Source organism: Xiphophorus couchianus, chromosome 3, assembly GCF_001444195.1.
Source record: "Xiphophorus couchianus chromosome 3, X_couchianus-1.0, whole genome shotgun sequence".
In the NCBI taxonomy this organism is placed as follows: Eukaryota; Metazoa; Chordata; class Actinopteri; order Cyprinodontiformes; family Poeciliidae; genus Xiphophorus; species Xiphophorus couchianus.
The window spans coordinates 17628466-17647382 of NC_040230.1; the positions used below are offsets into that span (position 1 = coordinate 17628466).

At 39.1% G+C, this 18917-nt stretch overlaps 1 protein-coding gene across 2 annotated transcripts; it reads left to right on the forward strand.

Annotated features, from left to right (window-relative positions):
- The first annotated feature begins 588 nt into the window (after positions 1-588).
- Positions 589-18686, forward strand: tax1bp1b (Tax1 (human T-cell leukemia virus type I) binding protein 1b). 2 transcript variants are annotated; one of them, XM_028011616.1, is made up of 18 exons: positions 589-718; positions 4434-4627; positions 8737-8839; positions 10344-10534; positions 10634-10792; positions 11641-11789; positions 11898-11988; positions 13779-13964; positions 14133-14384; positions 14557-14727; positions 14865-14937; positions 15158-15276; positions 15386-15511; positions 16024-16107; positions 16575-16773; positions 16847-16995; positions 17994-18079; positions 18327-18686. In XM_028011616.1, exons 2-18 carry the CDS (start codon positions 4451-4453, stop codon positions 18523-18525), a joined length of 2514 nt encoding a protein of 837 aa, XP_027867417.1. In that variant the 5' UTR covers positions 589-718; positions 4434-4450; the 3' UTR covers positions 18526-18686. The 2 variants fall into 2 exon arrangements, with proteins under 2 accessions (XP_027867417.1, XP_027867425.1); XM_028011624.1 differs by lacking the exon at positions 16024-16107.
- The last annotated feature ends 231 nt before the right edge of the window (positions 18687-18917 follow it).

The window sequence follows — 18917 nt, forward strand, 5'->3', positions numbered from 1 at the left end:
CTAACACCCTTGTCCCTAGTGGGGTCAGAGGGGTGCTGTTGCCTATTTCCAGCGAACGTTTTGGGCGAGAGGCAGGGTACACCCTGAACAGGTCGCCAGTTTGTCGCAGGCAGTTTTTCTATTCAAGAATACATTTTTTTCGAGGCAACTGTGCCTTTGTATTTAAATATAGGTGCTGTGAAAGACCTTCTCTTTGACTCAAAATGCTTGGCTTTTGAAAGGTAGGAAAGCCCCTAAATTTTGGATTTTCCCTTGTTGATTGTAACAAGAAATGTTTTCTTTAAAATTGGCTGAGATATAAACACACAAAAAAGAAAGAAAGAAAAATAAGAACAAGAACAGCAACAAAAAACAAACATGACAACTTAAAAAATGAATGAAATAGGAAATCAGCTTATTATGTTGCCAGTTTATTTGAACAATAAAAGTTCTTAGAAGTTCAGAAAATTACAGATTTTGGCGAATTATTAATATTCAGTTCAAATGACAAATGTCATGTAGTGTAAAACAATGCTTAAACGGTGAGTTTCGAGGTAAGAAAACAGTTAAATTATGTGTAGGTAGGTCGGGTGTGTAATACGTTTTATCTCTGACACTTTGCGGAAGTGACGTTATGTTATTATTATTCCAGGAAAAGGACACGGGAAAGCCCTGAACTGCGTCAACTGCGTTTTTATGATACATTTGAATGTTGGCTGATGTTTAACATGTCCACAAGGTATGTTTGGTGTGTATTTTATGAATAGAATAAGGATACGAGTGTTAACTTTGTGAGCTTTTCGAAGTGCGTTTCGAAAGTAGCTTGGTACCACTAAAGTTGCTAACTGTTTACATTAGCTATAACCTTGTACTCAACTGATAGCTGTGCTCTTTTTTTCTTGACATGTCTGCTTTCTATTTGTCAAAGACGTTATGTAAAAACGTAATATTTAACACACTACGTAAATGTTTTGCTGAGATGTTAAAGACTACGTGCCTGCGGATGAATGGTTAAAGTGTCTCATAAAGTATGTCGCTAAGGCCAACTGGCTGCTAGCTAGCTACATTGCTAAGCTAACCAGATATGAATACTGTTTTGTGTAGGCCTTGTCCGAAACTTGCTTACAAACTGGTCATTTTAATGTTTATTTTCTCTAGCATTTGGTTTTATTGTAACGCTAGAAATTATGTGACTACTCTGAATGATAGTTGCGGTCTGTTTTTGTCAATTCTCCGTCCCAGGCCAAACTACGTCGAAAAAAAATACCGAGGCCCAAATGGAAACTCCCCCTAAGGCTTTAGCCTTCGTTATCGCTAATCATGTGTTGATTTTAATGGTAGAGTTTAAAATAAGCAAATTCAATGCACGTTTAAATGTGTTTTGTTACTCGATTATGTTTGTGATACAACGGCAAGCCGTAGCTCTGCTTATATCGAGTACAAAGAAATATATATGAAAACTGGATTTAAACAAGTGTAGATACATTTCTTGATTCCTGAATGAGGTTTCATGTTGCACCAAGACCTTGGATTCCCGACTGGTGACATTTCTATGGCTGTATTTAAGTGATGACAAAGGACATCACTTAAATATAAGTTGTGCCACAAGGATAAAAGCCAGGTTCAATTGCAAAGACGAAAAAAACAACCACCTTTATTTGAACATTGAAAGACATATTTGCCATTTTTATTGTATTTTGTAATGATGAGGAACGTCAAGTGGCTCAGTCCCCTGTAATTTATGTAATTGTAAGTTCAGAACATCCCATGTAAAACCTTTTCAGATGTCAAAGTTTACATAACTATTTTTTACCATTTAAAGTAAGCTGAAACATAATGAATCATTCCTACGGACAGCAATTTATGAAATACACACATTGGAATTGATGAACTGATCATATAAAATAAAGATTTACAATGTGAAACATATACAATTCATTCATCTTTGGTTTGGGATAATTGTAACGTTTGCGGATTATATCGCAATGCAGTTGTGATGATTTAAAGATAAGCGGTTTATTTTTCTAATTTAATTAAGTACTTATAAATTTGATGCATGTTTTATTTTAAAAAACTAATCACAAGTGATGTTAGTGAGCTATGGACATTTTTTCTTCTTCTTTATAGCTAAATTTGTTTTAAGCACAGCTGCACATTATGTCCACAACAGGTGTATTCCTTTGCTTTCTCATATGCTAAAACTCATGAAGACTGAGAGGGTTTATTATCAGTTACATTATTGCCAATAACGGCAATAGGATTGAAATTAAATATTGATTCTGAAATTGTGCACTGCTAGTTTGAAGTAGGGGTGCACCAATTACAGTTTTCTGGCCGATCACGATTACTAATCTTTAAAAAGCCTGACCTGGCGATTCTTAATTTGTGCGTAACTAATTGTTTTTTTGTCTGAAACAGTGCAAATATAGCAAGAAAGTCGCTCAGTTGGCAACAGAGGGATGACTATCACTAATGGCAAACTTAAAACTAGCGGTGCACCAATAAACCAACCAGCAGACATGACATGGTGGGCGGGTCTGTCAGTCAAACCTCTGTTACAGCAGATCAAAAGAAAACAGTCATTGATTTTTAGACCTTCGCTGAGGTAGATCAGATCGGCTTCACATGTAAGTATTGGGCGATCAACAATCTTCCAAAATTAAGGAAATCAGGGTAGATTTATCAGCTTGTTGATTTCTCGGTGCACGCCTAGTTTTAAGTATCTTACCTAACAAATGAACATTCATTTTAAAATAGGAAACATTTCCGTATCGATTCCTACATTAATTAATCTAGAAATGTGCAGATAAAGTAAATTATTTAGTTTGAAATCATTAAGTGGCACCAATATGAAATTGGCGCCATCAACCAAGGCCCAAATGCAAACAACTCATACAGTAGGAACAAAAATGTCTAACCAGTCAGAAACTGTGATTAGCAGATCATCCACTTCTTTTGCAAAATGTTAATTTATTGCTCTCTTGCTTTGGCTTGCAAGATTTATATACACTGCATAACTAAACAAAAACTGCATATGCTCCTGAAACACATACACCCTTCACCAAATATATATGGTTACATACATATTGCCCAATTCAGACTATGGTTTGAAAGCAAGTTGACTATTCTTAAGGCAGTTTTGAAGAAAATTTGCAAAAACTTAAGACATGTAAATTACTGAAGGCCTTTTTGTTGCCATTTGGGGATTGCTTAAACAGAGGTATGCATGCCATCAAAATCCCAACCCTGCTGGTTTCTTTCTTTCTTTTTAGAACCCTTTAAACTTATTCAGACAGGAAGTTGTGATATTCAGTTACTTCAAAGAGATTAGGGACTTTTAAAATTGATCCGCTACCATATAGATTTGGATTGGACCAATGGACTTAACAACACTTTTTCACATCCTATTCTATCAGAATAGAAGTCGATGTATAGCAACAGCTTTTTGTGTTAATTGTACTTTTTCTCTGGAACATCAACTAACATTTGGCTTTTCATGGTAGGAAAAGCCAAATGTTAGTTGATGTTTCTGCTTTTTATATGCAGTGTAAAAGCCTTTCATTTACATAGAAACTGAATGCATTAAGCACAAACAGCAGCTGGTTTTCGCTAGGAAATGGGGGCTGAGATAGGAGTGCTTTTAACCACGTGGAATGAATGACGAACATCGGAAGAACAAATAAAAAAACAATTGAAGCAACTTCTACTTTTCTTAAAAACAGTTTTAAGCCCAATGACATTTAATTTGGTAGATAATTAAATTTCCTGAGAATAATGAACTAGCACCAAGTTTTGTGAAATCATGAAAAGCCAGGCTTTTTCAAGTTTTGTTTTATTTCTTGTGTAGCTCTAAGGGTTATTAAAAACAAACAATACATCTGAATTCCCTTTTTTTTAATCTATAGCTTTACATGTATCGACTCAATATGTGTTTGCCCGAGTAAAATGTCTGAATTTTACTCAGGTTGTGATGTTAAATATAAGTCAGTTATTACATGAGTTGTGCTAGTAGTTACTTTATAGCAGCTGTTTGGCTATATTTAGCTCATAAACCTGATAGAAAGTAACAGCGGTGTCCAGCATGTCATCAGCTATTGGCTGATCATTGGGATCTTTTAATCTTGCAACGGTTAGTTCAGAGTAACAGTGGTTAATCTCCTTGCTGAGTTAACAAAAGCATAAACATTTTAAGATAAAATGTTTGTGTTGTATTAAACCTTTTAATGACAATAAATGTACGTAATGAAATCTGCCTTCCTCTTTTATAACTTTCTTGTTTGTTGCATTATAGTGTCCAACCAATTTCCTAAACCACTAGCGCCTCACATTTTATTCAGTTTTATTCTGTTCCAGTTTGCTTTTTTTTTTTTTACTGCTCCTGGTCACAGTAAACACCAACACTGGGGTAAGTTTTTCCTTTGGCTAATCCTTTTTTTATGTCCTTTCCTGTGCAGCCACTGCTGAATGATATATGGCTTTGTTCCTGGATGGGACCTTATTGAGCAGAAACATGGACACATCAAATTTTGCCCACGTCATCTTCCAGAATGTGGGGAAGAGTTACCTGCCCCATGCTGCGCTCGATTGTCACTATACCCTGACACAGTTCATCAAACCACATCCAAAGGACTGGGTTGGTATATTTAAGGTGAGGGACCATCGACACTGCTTTATGAAAGCATTAAAACTGAGTATAAGCTGCAAATAAACATTATTGTTGCAGAGTTTGTCTTTGCTGAAGGCTTTTCTAGTGCATCGTAAATCTGGAACTTGCTGACATCTTGGGTATCTAATTACATGTTAAGGCCAATGCACACTCCACAAGAACGGAGAAAGTCACCCTTGCAGTCAAGGCTGCAATAATAAAGTTCTTGCTGGCCTACATTTCATACTTCACAAGAGTTAATGTGCAGAATTTCCCAAAAGTCTTCATAGGGCTGACACACAACATCACTTATATTTCATATTTCTCAGACACAGCAAAATAATAATAATAAAAAAACATTCTACATGTGTCTTTCAAACCAGGGCTACAAGAATCACATAGTTTTGTTCTTGCAACCCAGGGAGAAAGAATAAAGTCTGATTTTGGAGACAATGTTTTACCCTTTAGAGTATGACTTAATTTTACACTGCGGAAAGAGAGGGATTTTTGATTTACCTAAAACATAGAAACAAAGTATTAAGTCAGGCCTTACAAAACTAAAATATTGCAAGTGTAGCCATTCACATGTACTTCAAAGATGAGCTTGGTCAGAGGGAGTGAAGCGTCTTGGCCCTCACCACAAACCTAAGTGTCCCACATGGATCTCATTATAGGAACACATTAAATCCAGTACAGTGGCAGTAATTTATCTGAGTTTTGTCTGAAGTTTAGTGATCGTCTTCTCAACTAACTTGCTTTTTATCTACCAGGGATGAGATGAAAGTTTAGACAACTTGACAACAAGTTAAAAAGCACAAACTAACAGCTCTGTTTAGTTTGCTTCCTGCTGAACTTCTCTTCCTGTTTGAAGTGTTTGTCTTTGAAAGGAACTCGAGTAATAAACCAAGTTGATTTATCTTTTCATGTATGTATACCTTTTTAAATGGTTTATCACAGCAGAGAATAAAGTACAAATAAAGAGAGCTAAATGTGTAGCTAACACAGTTAGGTCTTCTGGAACATTAGTTGAAATTATTGACACATACAAGCTCTCCTTCTTAAGATGCTACTTTTTACTAATTTTCAGAGATCAGCTACAGGTAGCTCAGTGTGCTATCATTATGTTCTTTCATATCTCAAGCTGGCATTTGAGGATTAGCATTCTGACAGAAGTGTTGTTGATATACTTTCCACTTGCAAATGCAACAAATGTCCGTTTGTCATTGAACCACTTCTGCTGCCAGGTCAGATGGGAATCCTTGCCATATTTTCCGTCCTCCGCTTTTCCCTTTGATAATCAGAAATACTTTACTAATCCCAAAGGGGAAATTACTCGACATTGGAACACCAGACACCTGATGTAAAGTTAGTTATGTAAGACAGTAAGAATTAAATTATCTTTAAGGTAACCTGTTGGTATAAATGACTTTTGTCATAGGCTGAACATGTATAGTTTCACTGTGATAGCCAGGAATGATTTCCTATGTTGCCCTGTTTTACATCATGGCAGTCTGAGTCTGTTGCTAAACAAGCTCCTGTAACTGTTCAGCAAATAATAGAGAGGATGTGAAGACTAGCTTAACATCGTCCCAAGTTTGGACAATGTTCTCCTCTTGAACACCATGTCCAGAGAGTTTAGTTCGTCCCCTGTGACGTGACTGGCCTTCCTGTTGATGTCCTTAACCCTCAGGCTGCATCAGCTGACAACAGCGAACATGATGGCGCTAGCCACCATAGACTCACACAATGTCTGTAACAACTTCCGGCAGATGTTGAGTCGGACATTGAGTCTTCTCAGAAACAACAGAGGCCCTTCTGGATTTTGATTTTTTTGACCAGTCTACTTTATTGTCCATGTACACTCCCAAGTACTTATACTCCTCCACCCTGTCTACTGTGACCCTTTGAATGTCAGCAGGGGTCATTCTCAAGTCCACAAACAGTTCTTTAGATTTTGCATCTGGTCTGGCTTGAAAGTCTTGTCCTATAAGGACTTTAGCAGGCCTTCTATTTCTCCATGCTTAAAGGTCGGACGTTGGAAATTATCTTATTTTGTGCAGTTACCTATTTAGCATACTTAAAGATGTATCTTTGAGTATGCAAAATTTACTTGGTAGTAGTTCAAAGTAGTAGTTCGCTACTTGTTCAAACTACTTGTTCGAACAAGTAGTTCGAACTACTTCAAAGTACTTGAACAAGTACTTTGAACTACTTGTTCAAAGTAGTGAAAAAAAGGATGGAAACTCTCATGATGAATGTATTTTTTGTCAAATCATTTTACAAAAGTCATGTAGGCTTTTGTATACAACCAAATGCAAAGATCAGGAAAAAAGGATTATGTTAGGTTGAATCTGTTTCAGTCTAGGTTCAAGGTTTGATCTTTAAGCCAATAGCTGTTCAGAATGCTGAGCACAGGTTTGTAAACCTTTTAAATCCTGCGATTGACGTGCGAGTCTCTGTTGTTTTTGTTGAAAATTCAATCTATTGATTTGTTAGTGTTTTGTCACTGTCAACTAGATCAATTTTTCATTGTATTTTAACGTTTTCTAGCTTGTTCCCTGTAATTATATAGGATTGTAATAAATGGAGGATTTAAAAAAAAAAATTCTGTGTAATATGCACTCCTGGATTTTAACAAGAAATACAGTTTTTGTACAGTTTTAAAAGTTTACTAAATAGATAAAAAAACAAAAACTAAATATATTATTAGTAGTGAGTAAATGGCCTGCTTTATCTTGTCTGCCTATAGACAAACAAAGACTTTGACTCTTGACTCTGTGAACATTAACCACACTGCAACTTGCTGGTGGTTCTGTGGTTCATAAAGGATTGTTGTTGAGGAAAGGCGTCAGAGAAAGCAAACTCAGCTTTATAATTAAACTGTCTCTAAGGACGACCTCTTTGTGTGATTCATTAACAGCTCACTCCTGGTTCTATGCAGCCTTACTGGCGCATTGACAATGTTTCACCTCCTTCAGCATTATCCTCTCGGGTTTAATGCAAAAAGTTTTTAAAGTAAAAAGTAATCTATAATATAAAGCTTGTTCTCTTCACTGGGTTTTACCCCCAGTCACTAATTTAAACATGTTTAAGATAGCTCAACACCATGTCTCTGTTTTTGCTTATTTATATTCTAACCAGAATGCTTTAAGTTCCTCTCAGTTTTCCCCAAATACCACCTCTGCTTCTCTAATGAGTGGACCGGTTAGAGCTAGCCCCTCAGTAATGACACTCACTAACAAGGCACATGTTTTAATTGCTTCCTGTTCTTAACTGCTGGAGGCTGGAGCTGCACAGGCAACAATTGGGGTTTCTCTCTCTTTTTTTTTTTTTTTGGGAACTCCAGAGCCCTTCTATCCGTGACTCACGTGAACACACTGCACTGTAGCTGCGGGCTGTTTGTACACAGCTGAGAAGATAAACTGGCCAGTCAGGAAAAGAAAGTTAAAATCGAAATCTGCTGTTATGTCAGCTTGCATGAATTATAAATTTTGGCAAAGTTTGCATCAAATGACTGACCTTGGTTCTGTCGCAAAGGCTGGTGTCGCAGTCTGGTTTTACTGGATTTGTTGCGGATGCATGTGTGCACGCCTAAAAGCAGCCCTCTCAATGTGACACTGATTCAGTTTGACACTTTTATGGCACCACTCTGAAGTCGTGGATGTATTTTCTGCTCTCCCGCCTCCCCCCTCCTCAGCAGACATCAGTTAACAAGACATAAAATACATATAATTACATTTTGGTTTTCATTTTCAAGTTGCCTATGTATAAAATTTTCACCTATTTTCCTCTTCCTGTTAACAGTGAGTTGTTGCTTCAGTTCCGCACTCGGGCCTTTTCACGATAAGCATCTTGAAACCTCCGGGAGGTGGTTGCGTTATGGTAGTCTTTCCTCTTTGAGGGCCAAATTGCAATTGTAGACATGTTCCTAGCTGCCATGGTAACATAGATTTAAAAGCCCCTCCATTACTTCAATATACCAGCTTGAGATAATTTGGAAGTGCCTGTAGATTCATGTAAAAAAATCTCTACTGTTGGTTCCCCATTGTTATTATAATGCACTGATGTGGTTGGAGCGTCTGGTTAAATGGATTCCCCTCAATGTGTCACAGGTTGGTTGGAGCACAGCGAGGGATTATTACACATTCTTGTGGTCGCCTCTCCCAGAGAACTACGTGGAAGGCACAGCAGTCAACAGAACCGTGATCTTTCAGGGTAAGGTCGTGCTGTAGCTTTCTGTAATTCTGACGCATTTTAATGAAGATATATGAAGGAGCTGGTCAGAGGATTGTACGGGTTCAGGACAGAACCATTAAGTGCACTAAAATTACAGTCTATCTCCACAGATCTACAGATGTAGAAAGAATGTTACACACCTGGCTGGCAGAGATGACTACAAGTCATATTAATCAGTCCTTATTGTAGAAAAATCTCACACTACTTAGCTTTAAGTAATGCTTTAAGTTGTGTACATTTGTTATATAGCAAAGACCGATTTCCTCTGTTAAAAATCATAATTTTTCATAAAATAACTGGTGGATCAAATAATATTTCTAAAAATTCCTTCAGAATAAATGTAGCTGAATTGTTGATTTATCTGTACTTATTCAAGTAGATCAGGGTCTCTAGGTATTAATAAACTCCTGTTGGAGTATATAAGCACTAGTTTGGATTATGTAATGAAAACAAGGGTGTATGTACAGTATGTTGTCCTCAAGGGAGGATAAAAATCTTTAAAGCTTTAATGTTTCATCAAGTCCTCGTTTACTGCCCCACCAACACAAACTTAAAAACAAAAAGTTTACTAAACTCTTCTGGGATTTGGGCCGGAACCATGTGCGTTGGGCTGATGACATCTTGTGAAAGGACAGATGGTAGTGGGGATAGAGCTCAGTCTGACTCTGACTTGCTAAGCTAGGTAGTCACAGTCCCTCATTGGCTGACTATTATCGGGACTAGCCGACTTCATAGGTTGTTGTTTGTGCAACCAGTCAGCATCAGAATTTACAGCATAAACAAGAAATTTCTGAGAAGAAGATTAGGAAGGTTACCTGTATAATTTAAGCTATTATTGTTTAGGAAAGAACAGTTTGGGGAGACTTCCTTAAATGTTACTGGAAGTGTTGACGTTGTCACTCTACACCTGCTTTTCGTCCTGCTGTTGGGTAGGGTGGAGACTCTGTGGGGCTGTGGGCTGTTCCTGGTCCAAACACCCTGGGAACTTTGTTGGCGTTTGTCTCTTTATTTGGCATCACACTCAGAGGAAATAGATTCTGGAATGATCTCAATATGGTTTAAAGAAAAATGTTATGAAACATTTCAGGAGAAGACAAAATGAAGTGTTGTCTTGCTGTCAGAATGCCAGTAGAGCAAAGCACAGACAGTATAGGCACCAATAAAGGGAAAAAAATAAAGGAACATTTTCTATTTTTGCATATAATTATGTTATTTTAATAAAATAAATGAAAGTTTTAAACCTCTTGGCTTCTTTCCCAAGAGTGCCAGCACATTTTTCCTCTTATGTAAAACAATCCTTCAGATATGAGGTAGAATAAATATAACTACACATGCTTAATTGGGATTTTAGATTTAAAGTAACATCTTGATACACATTTCTATTCTAAATGGCTAAGTGCAGCAAATTCCTACCTGCTTTTACTTTATTAAATCTACATTTCTTTGCGTCCTTCTTTAATCACTGTTTGCAATACTTCCCTAGGTTACTATGTCCCCAATGACGATGGGGAGTTCTACCAGTTTTGCTATGTGACCCACAAAGGGGAGATCCGGGGGGCGAGCACGCCTTTCCAGTTTCGTGCAAACAGCCCTTCCGAGGATGAGCTGCTGACTGTTGAAGATGAATGCAATTCTGACATTCTGGTCGTCACCACCAAGGCTGGCTTGCTTGAGGTACAGGATCACATAAAACCGCTCATTTAAACTGCGCAGACTTTCAATCTGGTTGCTGTAAAAGCGACAACATTTTCAACATTTTTCTTGTTTGAGCAGCAAAAAGTGGAAGAAGCTCAGAGAGAGAAAGATGAGCTGCTGAAAAGCATGGCCCTCATCCAGCAGGAGAAGGAGCAGCTTGACGCAGAGAAGGAGAGTCTGCAGAAGGAGTTTGAGCAAGAAAAAGAGACCTGTGCCCAGCTGAGAAGAGAGATCCAAGTAAGTTTATTCTGGTTAGGCCTGCCAGCTCCATGCAAATCGGTATTTTTAATACTCCCATCAGTTTAATGAAACCAAATCTTCACTTTTAGCTTTGATCTGAACTGGGAGTTTGCTTTGAAGTAATTACAGATTCTAAACCACATAATTTATAAAACGATTGTTCTTGTTTTAACCTTTTTTTAATTTATGGCCAAACAGTCTGCTAGCACCCCCTAGTGAAGCAGCCCAAACATGCAGAGTAACTCGAACCAGCAATACACTAAAGTAGTAAATCACACTCTGACAAATAGAAATGCCTGCATTATCAAGGTTGTCATTCCACTTTTTATAGCATAACATTAAGTCTTAAGAGCATTGTCAGTAATAATCTGGTGTACCGCTGTGTGTCATAAATCTGCTGGTTTTAAAGGTTTTACAGATGTAAATATGATTACAGATTTTGTGGTTGTTAATTTTATTGCTTTACTTTTATATGAAATTTTTATATGGTGTGAATATAAAGATCCCAAAACTCTTCTCATAAGCAAATTGTAAAAAATTTATTTTGCTTTTTTTTTTTTATTCATCTTCAGAGTTCAAAAAACTCTACGTGGAGCTGTGACTTTCTTTATGATTTAGACTTCAACGACAGTAAATTTTAATGCCGTACAAGCATTTTCCAAACCTTTTGAGACAAAGCCAGACATGGAACGGACTCTGTTATTTCAGATTTTAACCCATTTAGATCCTCTATCTCTTGGCACAAAACCCACCGTAGCTTTTATAAGTACGATTTCAATTAGCCATTGTGCAAATCAACAAGTTCAAGTGTCCAACCTCTTTTTATTTGGTGGTTTGTTTCCCAGGAGGTGCTACACTCGTCTCAGGCCCTTCAGGAGGAGAAGGAAGAGGTCAAGAGGCGACTGGAGGATGCCACGGCCAGGATTGTACAGTTAGAAGAGGATCTGATTGGGGTCACACAGAAGGGACTTCAAAAGGAAACCGAGCTGGACAGGTGACTTGTTAAAGACGAATTCAGATTTTTGGAATGGATACACCCCAAAATTTTCCGTTATTCATTAATATGTACTAATTTTTTTATGTCTTTTTTTTTTTCATCTAGCCTTAAAGATCGATTGAAGAAAGTCGCTCTAGAGAAAGAGGCTCTTGAATCTCACGTAAAGAATGAGAGAGATGAGAAGGAACTCTACAAGGTGATGTTTAATTATTTTAAAAGTTGAACTTTAGAAATAACAATATCAAAATTTACATAAAATGAGATAAAGTAACTTTTCAGCCAGATATATCTGTATCACCGTACTGGTTTGTTTAAAAAAACACTTGGTGACAGCTTTACCTTCTAAATCATTTGCTGTGTAATTTGAGACATGCCAGACTTGGAGGCATCCTTCGTTAGCTTTTGTTTTTTTTCCCAATTCTTTCCTGTTTTTCCACTTTGTGCTCTTTGAATAATTTTGTGTAGTGGAACATTTGAGTCTAAACAGGGCATGCCTTATTCTGTCTCCTGGTCCGTCTGGTGTTTGTGCGTCCTGTGTTGTGGTGGGTGCTCCACAGGAAGTGGGAGGGCCACATACTGTAGTGTCGCCACAGAAATGGAGCCCAAAACCCCCATATCTAATTTAGCTTGCACCATCACACAGAGGATGTTGCCGAAGGACCATTTTAAAACCTATCTTAATCTCTGTTTCTTTTTAATGAGGTCACACAACATTTGATTTATTAGCAGGGGTTTGACGCAGTCTTGAAAAACCCAAATAGGTCTAACCAGAAGAAAGTAGAGCGTGGAAGAAGTCTCCGAGTGTCCAATATTTAATCTAAAACCTTGAATTTCTGAAAATAAGAAAAAAGGAATAAAAGGCTTTTCACTCCGATTTTAGTTAATCTTAGTAACTAGCACAACACAGATAAATGGGCACTTATTGAAAAATAAAAAGACGACCAATTCAGCATTTTTTTTCTTAATTCTTTTTGGGAAAGGTCTCTGGATGATCTTAAATCATGAGTTTAAATTAGCACTGTGGCCATTAGACTGGGCCTGGCGTAGGTGCCAAGCAAATCACAAACTGTACCGTTAAAGAATCTTAACTTGGAGTAGGATAATCCAATCAAGATTTTACGAGACAAAATGTCTAAAATTATATTACAATCCATGTTAATTAATTTCAGTAATTCAGTTATTTATTCCAGCGGTTTTTATGCTAATTTTGAGGATTAGGGTGTTTAGCATTTGAAACTCATGAGAAACTTCAAAATTTAAGTTGCTCATGAAATTACAATATTACCTAAGAGCAATAAAAACATTAATCCCAGTAAAGACATTTTCCATTTTGATCTACACAACAACGGGGCGCAGTGAAGCAGATGCTCACTTGCAGTCTGCACGCGCAGTCTCACATGTGCCTTCAAACCGCACCAGAATTCACTTCAACCGAACCGAACTGAGACTTTTAGGCGGCTCAGACTTCACTTTTTTCTGGTCTGCATCAGCGTTCGATTATGCATTCCCACCGCCACATACTAACCGGCCGATGGATCAGAGTTTGATTGAATAGGGTCGTTGTGAAAGCACCCCAAGAGTCCTTCAAGCAAGCGTCTTTATGAGATATTTAGTGGAAAGAAAATGTGGTAGAAAAAAGTGTGCTAGCAGCTGTGATAACCACAGCATAGAGAGAATGGGAAAGCAAAGCAAATTCATGAGTTTGAAAAAGACTCACAAGGTGTGAATCAGAAGCCTAGTTAGGCATTGTGTTGTTTAGTAATTTGTTGAACTCAGGTAATAAAACCCAATCGTTTAAAGTTTTGTTCTGTATATTAGAAAAGCTACAATAAAATTGCAGAAATTTCAGTCTGGAAAAGCATGAAATTTTGAAATGTTAAATTTTTGTGTTTTTATAAACGAGGCAAAAGGTTAAAAAGTTGTAAAAAAAAAAAAAAACTATGTGTGTGTTCTGTTTCTTTATATTTCTCATTGTGCTCGCATCAGATTCACCTGAAAAACCGGGAGCTGGAAAACACTAAGCTGAGTGCGGAGCTGCAGATGCTAAAGTCCGTGGATGTAAACAAGGAAAACACCATTGCCCAGTTCAAAGAAGAGGTGGGACGCCTGCAGGCATGCCTCACAGAGAAGGAAAAACAGTACAAAGAAATCCTGGCCAAAGTTTCTCCTTTGGTATGAATTACTAGACTGTTTTTTTTTTTTATTTATTTTTTTACCAAGTTTTAAATTAGCATCAACGGTAGAAGATGATGCCTTTTAATATTTAACTACTATATAGTGACTTTAAGACCTCTGCTAGACCTAAAAGTCTAATGTGACAATAACATGTGGTTGTACCAGGGTGACATGAAGGCCCTGAAGGAGCAGCTGCGGCAGAAAGAGGATCAGCTCCAGGCCAACCAGCAGCAGTCCTCTCTGCTGGCTGCCGAACTGAGGGATGCCTCCAGCGCCCGGGATCGCACCATGTCTGAGCTCTACCACATGAAGCTCGAGGCGGACGCCCTGCGCCAGGCCAAGGCCGAAGCTCAGGCCCAGTGTGTCCACCTGGAACTCGTAGTCGAACAGATGAAGGCAGATGCCAAAAAGGAGGCGGTGAGGATGAACGTTTCCGTCACAGGCCTTCATTTAAATTATTTTAGACAATGACTTTCGTTCAGTAATTAGCCGATCAGGCTTTTCCTGACCAGTTTCGACTCCTACCCTATTTTCATGCAGTCGTTTTAATGGTACTCTTCTTCTTATTCTCCCGTCTTTGTAAAAACAGGCCAAATTGGAGGAGGAAGCGAGCACAGACCCAGCTGTTGTAGCAGAGCTGCAGAGAGAGGTGGAGGACCTGAAGCTGCGGCTGCTCATGGCTGCAGAGCACTACAAGGAGAAGTACAAGGAATGCCAGCGACTGCAAAAACAAGTCCTCAAACTATCTGAACAGCAGGGGGTAGGTTCCAGCAGACACCAGCCGCCAAGCTTTATCCGTAAACCGAACATGGGTTCGGTTTACGGATTAAAGACGGTTTAAAGATGTTTTTTTACGCTCTGCCTTCTTTTAACATTCATTTGTGTTGCTGTTCATAGGAAGTGAGGAAAAGCACAGCACAAGAGGTCGCCGCAATCCCTGCATCAGGGAGTCCAGACACATCGGTGCCGGGTATTTATGTCCAGTTCTGTCTGGTTGTATGGAAGAAGTAGATGGTTTTATCATAGAAACTGTAAAATGTCTTAGAAAAGGCCACAGTAGTTTACTGTCTTAGTTTATGTCGTTTGATTTTTCTCCCCCCAGCCTTTTCAGTCATAAAAGCAATCATTTTATTTTAAACCGTGATAAATGAAGAGATCTACATATTTTGGTTGTGTTCTCGTCTCTACAGGCAGCCCAGGTTCTGCTGACCCCATGTTGGAGGCCATCATCCAAGAGAAGCTCAAAGGCATCAGCAGAGAAGCTTCCGACAGAAATGACAAATACAGAAAATGCAAGCAGATGCTGATAGTAAGCAATGCGTCTGCATTCTGCGCAAAATATGCAACGGTTCTCTAATCCTGAGAGGACAAAGTGTGACAAAAACAAAAAAGGGTGATGAGTGTCTGTTGCCTTTTAGGAGGAAAAGGAGCGCAGCAGCTTGTTTGCAGACGAGCTGGCCAAGACGGAGCTGAAATTAAAGGAGCAGCTGAAGACCAACGAGAGTCTAAAGTTGCAGCTGGCTGCCGCAGAGGACCGTTATAAGGTCAGGCTCCGAACGCGGCGCTGGTGCCTTCAAAGCAGTTCGGTCTTCAGACTCGACTGTTTTTATCGGCGTCCATGGCTGGTCTTGCTCAAGGATCGAGACTTTGATACTTTCTTCCCCCCCTGAACATAGTTGTTCTGACAGTGTTGTTTATGAGCCGGCCTATCTGTTAGACGGCGTTTTACTGCTGTTTATGTCAGGCTCTGGAGACAAGCGAGGTTTGGCTCGGAGGAATCCTTTTTAGTCGCACTGCTAATGCTGGGTTTGGCTGGGGTCAGGCGGATATTTGCTTAGTGTCTCAGGAGAATCCAAGCAGGTTGTTTTGCTTTGAGGAGTATCGAACGTAAATCAGGCCGCGGCCAAAGGAAGCCGTTTATGCTTGTGATCAATTAATGTCACATGCCGAAGCCTGCCTGTATTTCAGCGAGACATTTTTCAGTCAGGAGCGCATTAAGTATAAGAAAAGATGGTCTTTTCATTCCTTTTGGTTTTGTGTCCATTGTTTACCTCAGAGTCAAGTAGCTGAGAAGGGTCGGGAGCTGAAGGAGCTGAGGGACTCGTTTGCACTCGTGAAGGAGAAGGAAAAACTGGAGGGGGTTAGTAACAGCTTTCATTTTCTCTTTTATAGACTCCTGCCACTCCAAACATTCCCTAAAATATAAAGCTTTCTCTCTGCCATTTCGTCTGGGTATAAAATACCACTAATTGTAGAAGCAAATTAAATGTTGTCTGTTTCATTGCTTTGCTCCACAGTAAGGTCCTGGCAGGCCTAATACTGCTAATGCTGTTCAAAGAGGTGGGATCCCACCATTTGAGGTTTAGACTGTCAATTAGCTTGACCTCATTAATTACAAAACGGTTCTAATCATAAAAAAATTGATTTTCTTTTCTTTAATAAAGCTGTTAACTAAGCTTTGCTTTGAAGTAAAAAAAAAAAAAAAAAGGTCCCTTGCATCATATTCCCAAAACAGCTTGGTGGCTTCTGGGCAGAAAATAAAAATGACACATCACTATTGGTTTTTTTGGTGCAAAATAGTTTAAATTCTGCTTTTGTTTTCCCTAGGAGCTCCAGAAGAGCAGCAGCAAGAAGGGCGATCAAGGGGCCAGTGAGAAAACCAGCTTGGAGAACCTCCAGACCAGTGTGCCTTTAATTCTTCAGTACCCCGTCCCTTACGCCCAGGACACCCCGACCCCACTGCTGGTCTCTCAGAGTCCAAGCAAACTACACTTTGGGAACCCTTATTCCATCTCAGACTCAAAAGGTGAATATTTATTTTTTTTTTAGAAAAGTATGTGGGATTTTATTTTTTTAAAGTGGTTGAATTATGTCTGCAGATGAGACAGAGGAGGAGTTCTCAGATGATCAGCCTCTGAAGCTGCCCCCCGTAGGCCCACCCTCCTGGGACAGCAACGTGGTCTGCATCCAGCCCTCCCGCAACCTCAGCCGGCCAGAAGGACACGAAGAGGCAGAGGAAAACAACAATGTGAGCTTCTCGTCTGTTTTAGCCACGCCATACCGCTTTGTCGGGATTTGCATGAAAAACAGAGGTCCAAGTCCTCTGCATGGCACTTTAGGTCAAAAACCTAATTCATATTTCATCCCAGTAGTTGCCTACCATACTTGCAAAAATTTATTTTGTGTCATTACAGCTACAAACCTCAATATGTGTTATAGGATTTTATTTAATAAACCGAGCCAAAATGATAAATGACTGTGAAGAGGAAGGAAAGTGGTACAGTGTTGGTTTCTTTCCAGTTGTTGAAAGAAATCCGCCAGAAGATGATGTCCCGGTTGTAGTTTGGCACAAGTTGTGGGAGAGTCTCGGCAAACTGATGAAGTTTGGTCAGATGAGACCAAAAGATAAAACATTTTTGCCTACATGCAAGACAAGTTTAAATGTGTAGCACATGTTAGCAACAAGGCAATTCAAAGAGCTTTAGATGATGAAAACACAACATTGTAGAAGCAGAATAAAGGAAATTAATGAAAAGTTGGAATATGAACTACAGTTAATGATGTTCCGGTTATTATTAAGTTGAGGGTAACTTAATAAAAGTTCAGATCTAAATTTGTCTGAGAATGTTTGGCAAAAGTTGAAAAACAACGTTCACAGCTGGCCTCTTGGCAGAACTCAGGCTCCAAGTTTGAACCATTTTGCAAAGAGGAATTCACAAAAACTTGAGACATTCCTTAAATAAAAAAACTTGAAACGGCGATTTTGGGGAAAATTGATTTTACTGGCTAGACTGGACTGACTGAAAAACATGTCTTTTCTTTTAACTTCAGAAATGTGAACTGCTCCATGTCGGTTTCTTGTAAAACATCCTAACAAGACGCAGTAGTTTGTGGCTGCAACATGACGCAAAGTTAACAAGTTGGCAACGTTGGAAGTGACTGTAGTGATCAGCAGTTATTTTGTAGGCATTTTATTTATTGCTGTTGATTCTCTTTTCATATTTATGTTCCCCCCCCCCCTTCAAGGTTAACACCAACGAACAGCCGCTAGGAACAGAAACACGCAGCTCATTTGTGAATGATGGACAAACCCCCTTCTGCTTTGACTCCAGGTAACAAACCTTCTCCCGCTAAGTTTTAGTGTTTGCCATAACCTAGCCTCACTCGGCTTCTGTAACATAGCCGCCCTTTGTGTTACCGTTGTCGATGAGCAGGCCACCCACCCTGCATCAAACACACGTTCCTCATTAGCCGGTGCTCCTGTTTGTTGCTCGACTTCCATTAACGCGAGCGCTCTCTTCCTCCCTGCTTCTTCCGCTGTCTTTTTATTTTCCTCCCCCTCTCCCCCGCCGCCCACAGCATGGATATGAAACGCTGTCCGCTCTGCGAGGTTATCTTCCCACCCAACTACGACCAGAGCAAGTTCGAGGAACACGTGGAGAGCCACTGGAAGATCTGCCCCATGTGCAGCGAGCAGTTCCCCCTGGACTGCGACCAGAAGGTGTTCGAGAACCACGTGCTCACTCACTTCGACGGGCACCCGCTCAACTTCGACTAAAGAAACTGAAAACCAATGGAGTCTGCAGACTTTCTGCCATCCTCTGAAAAAGAATCACTTTAAGCTCTCTTCTGCATGTAGTGGTGTTCGGCTCCTCTCTGTAGAGCTATCCTAACTTTTGCTTTCTTTTAACTTGGAGATCCACTCTGAGGTGACGTTTGGAAAAAAAAAAAGAAAAAAAGACAATGTTATTATTTAGCGTGTATCACAGGGCTTTAAAATCAGTTGCGAATTAATCTTTTTTTTTTGAATTACCGTTTTAAATGTTTCCCTTCTTTTAGGATTTGGAAAGAGAAGACTGTTTTACCCTATAATTCTTCTTACTGATTTCGAATGGACATGGGTTTTCTCAGATCTGTAACGCTGCAGGATGTAACGAGTCAGGGAAAAAA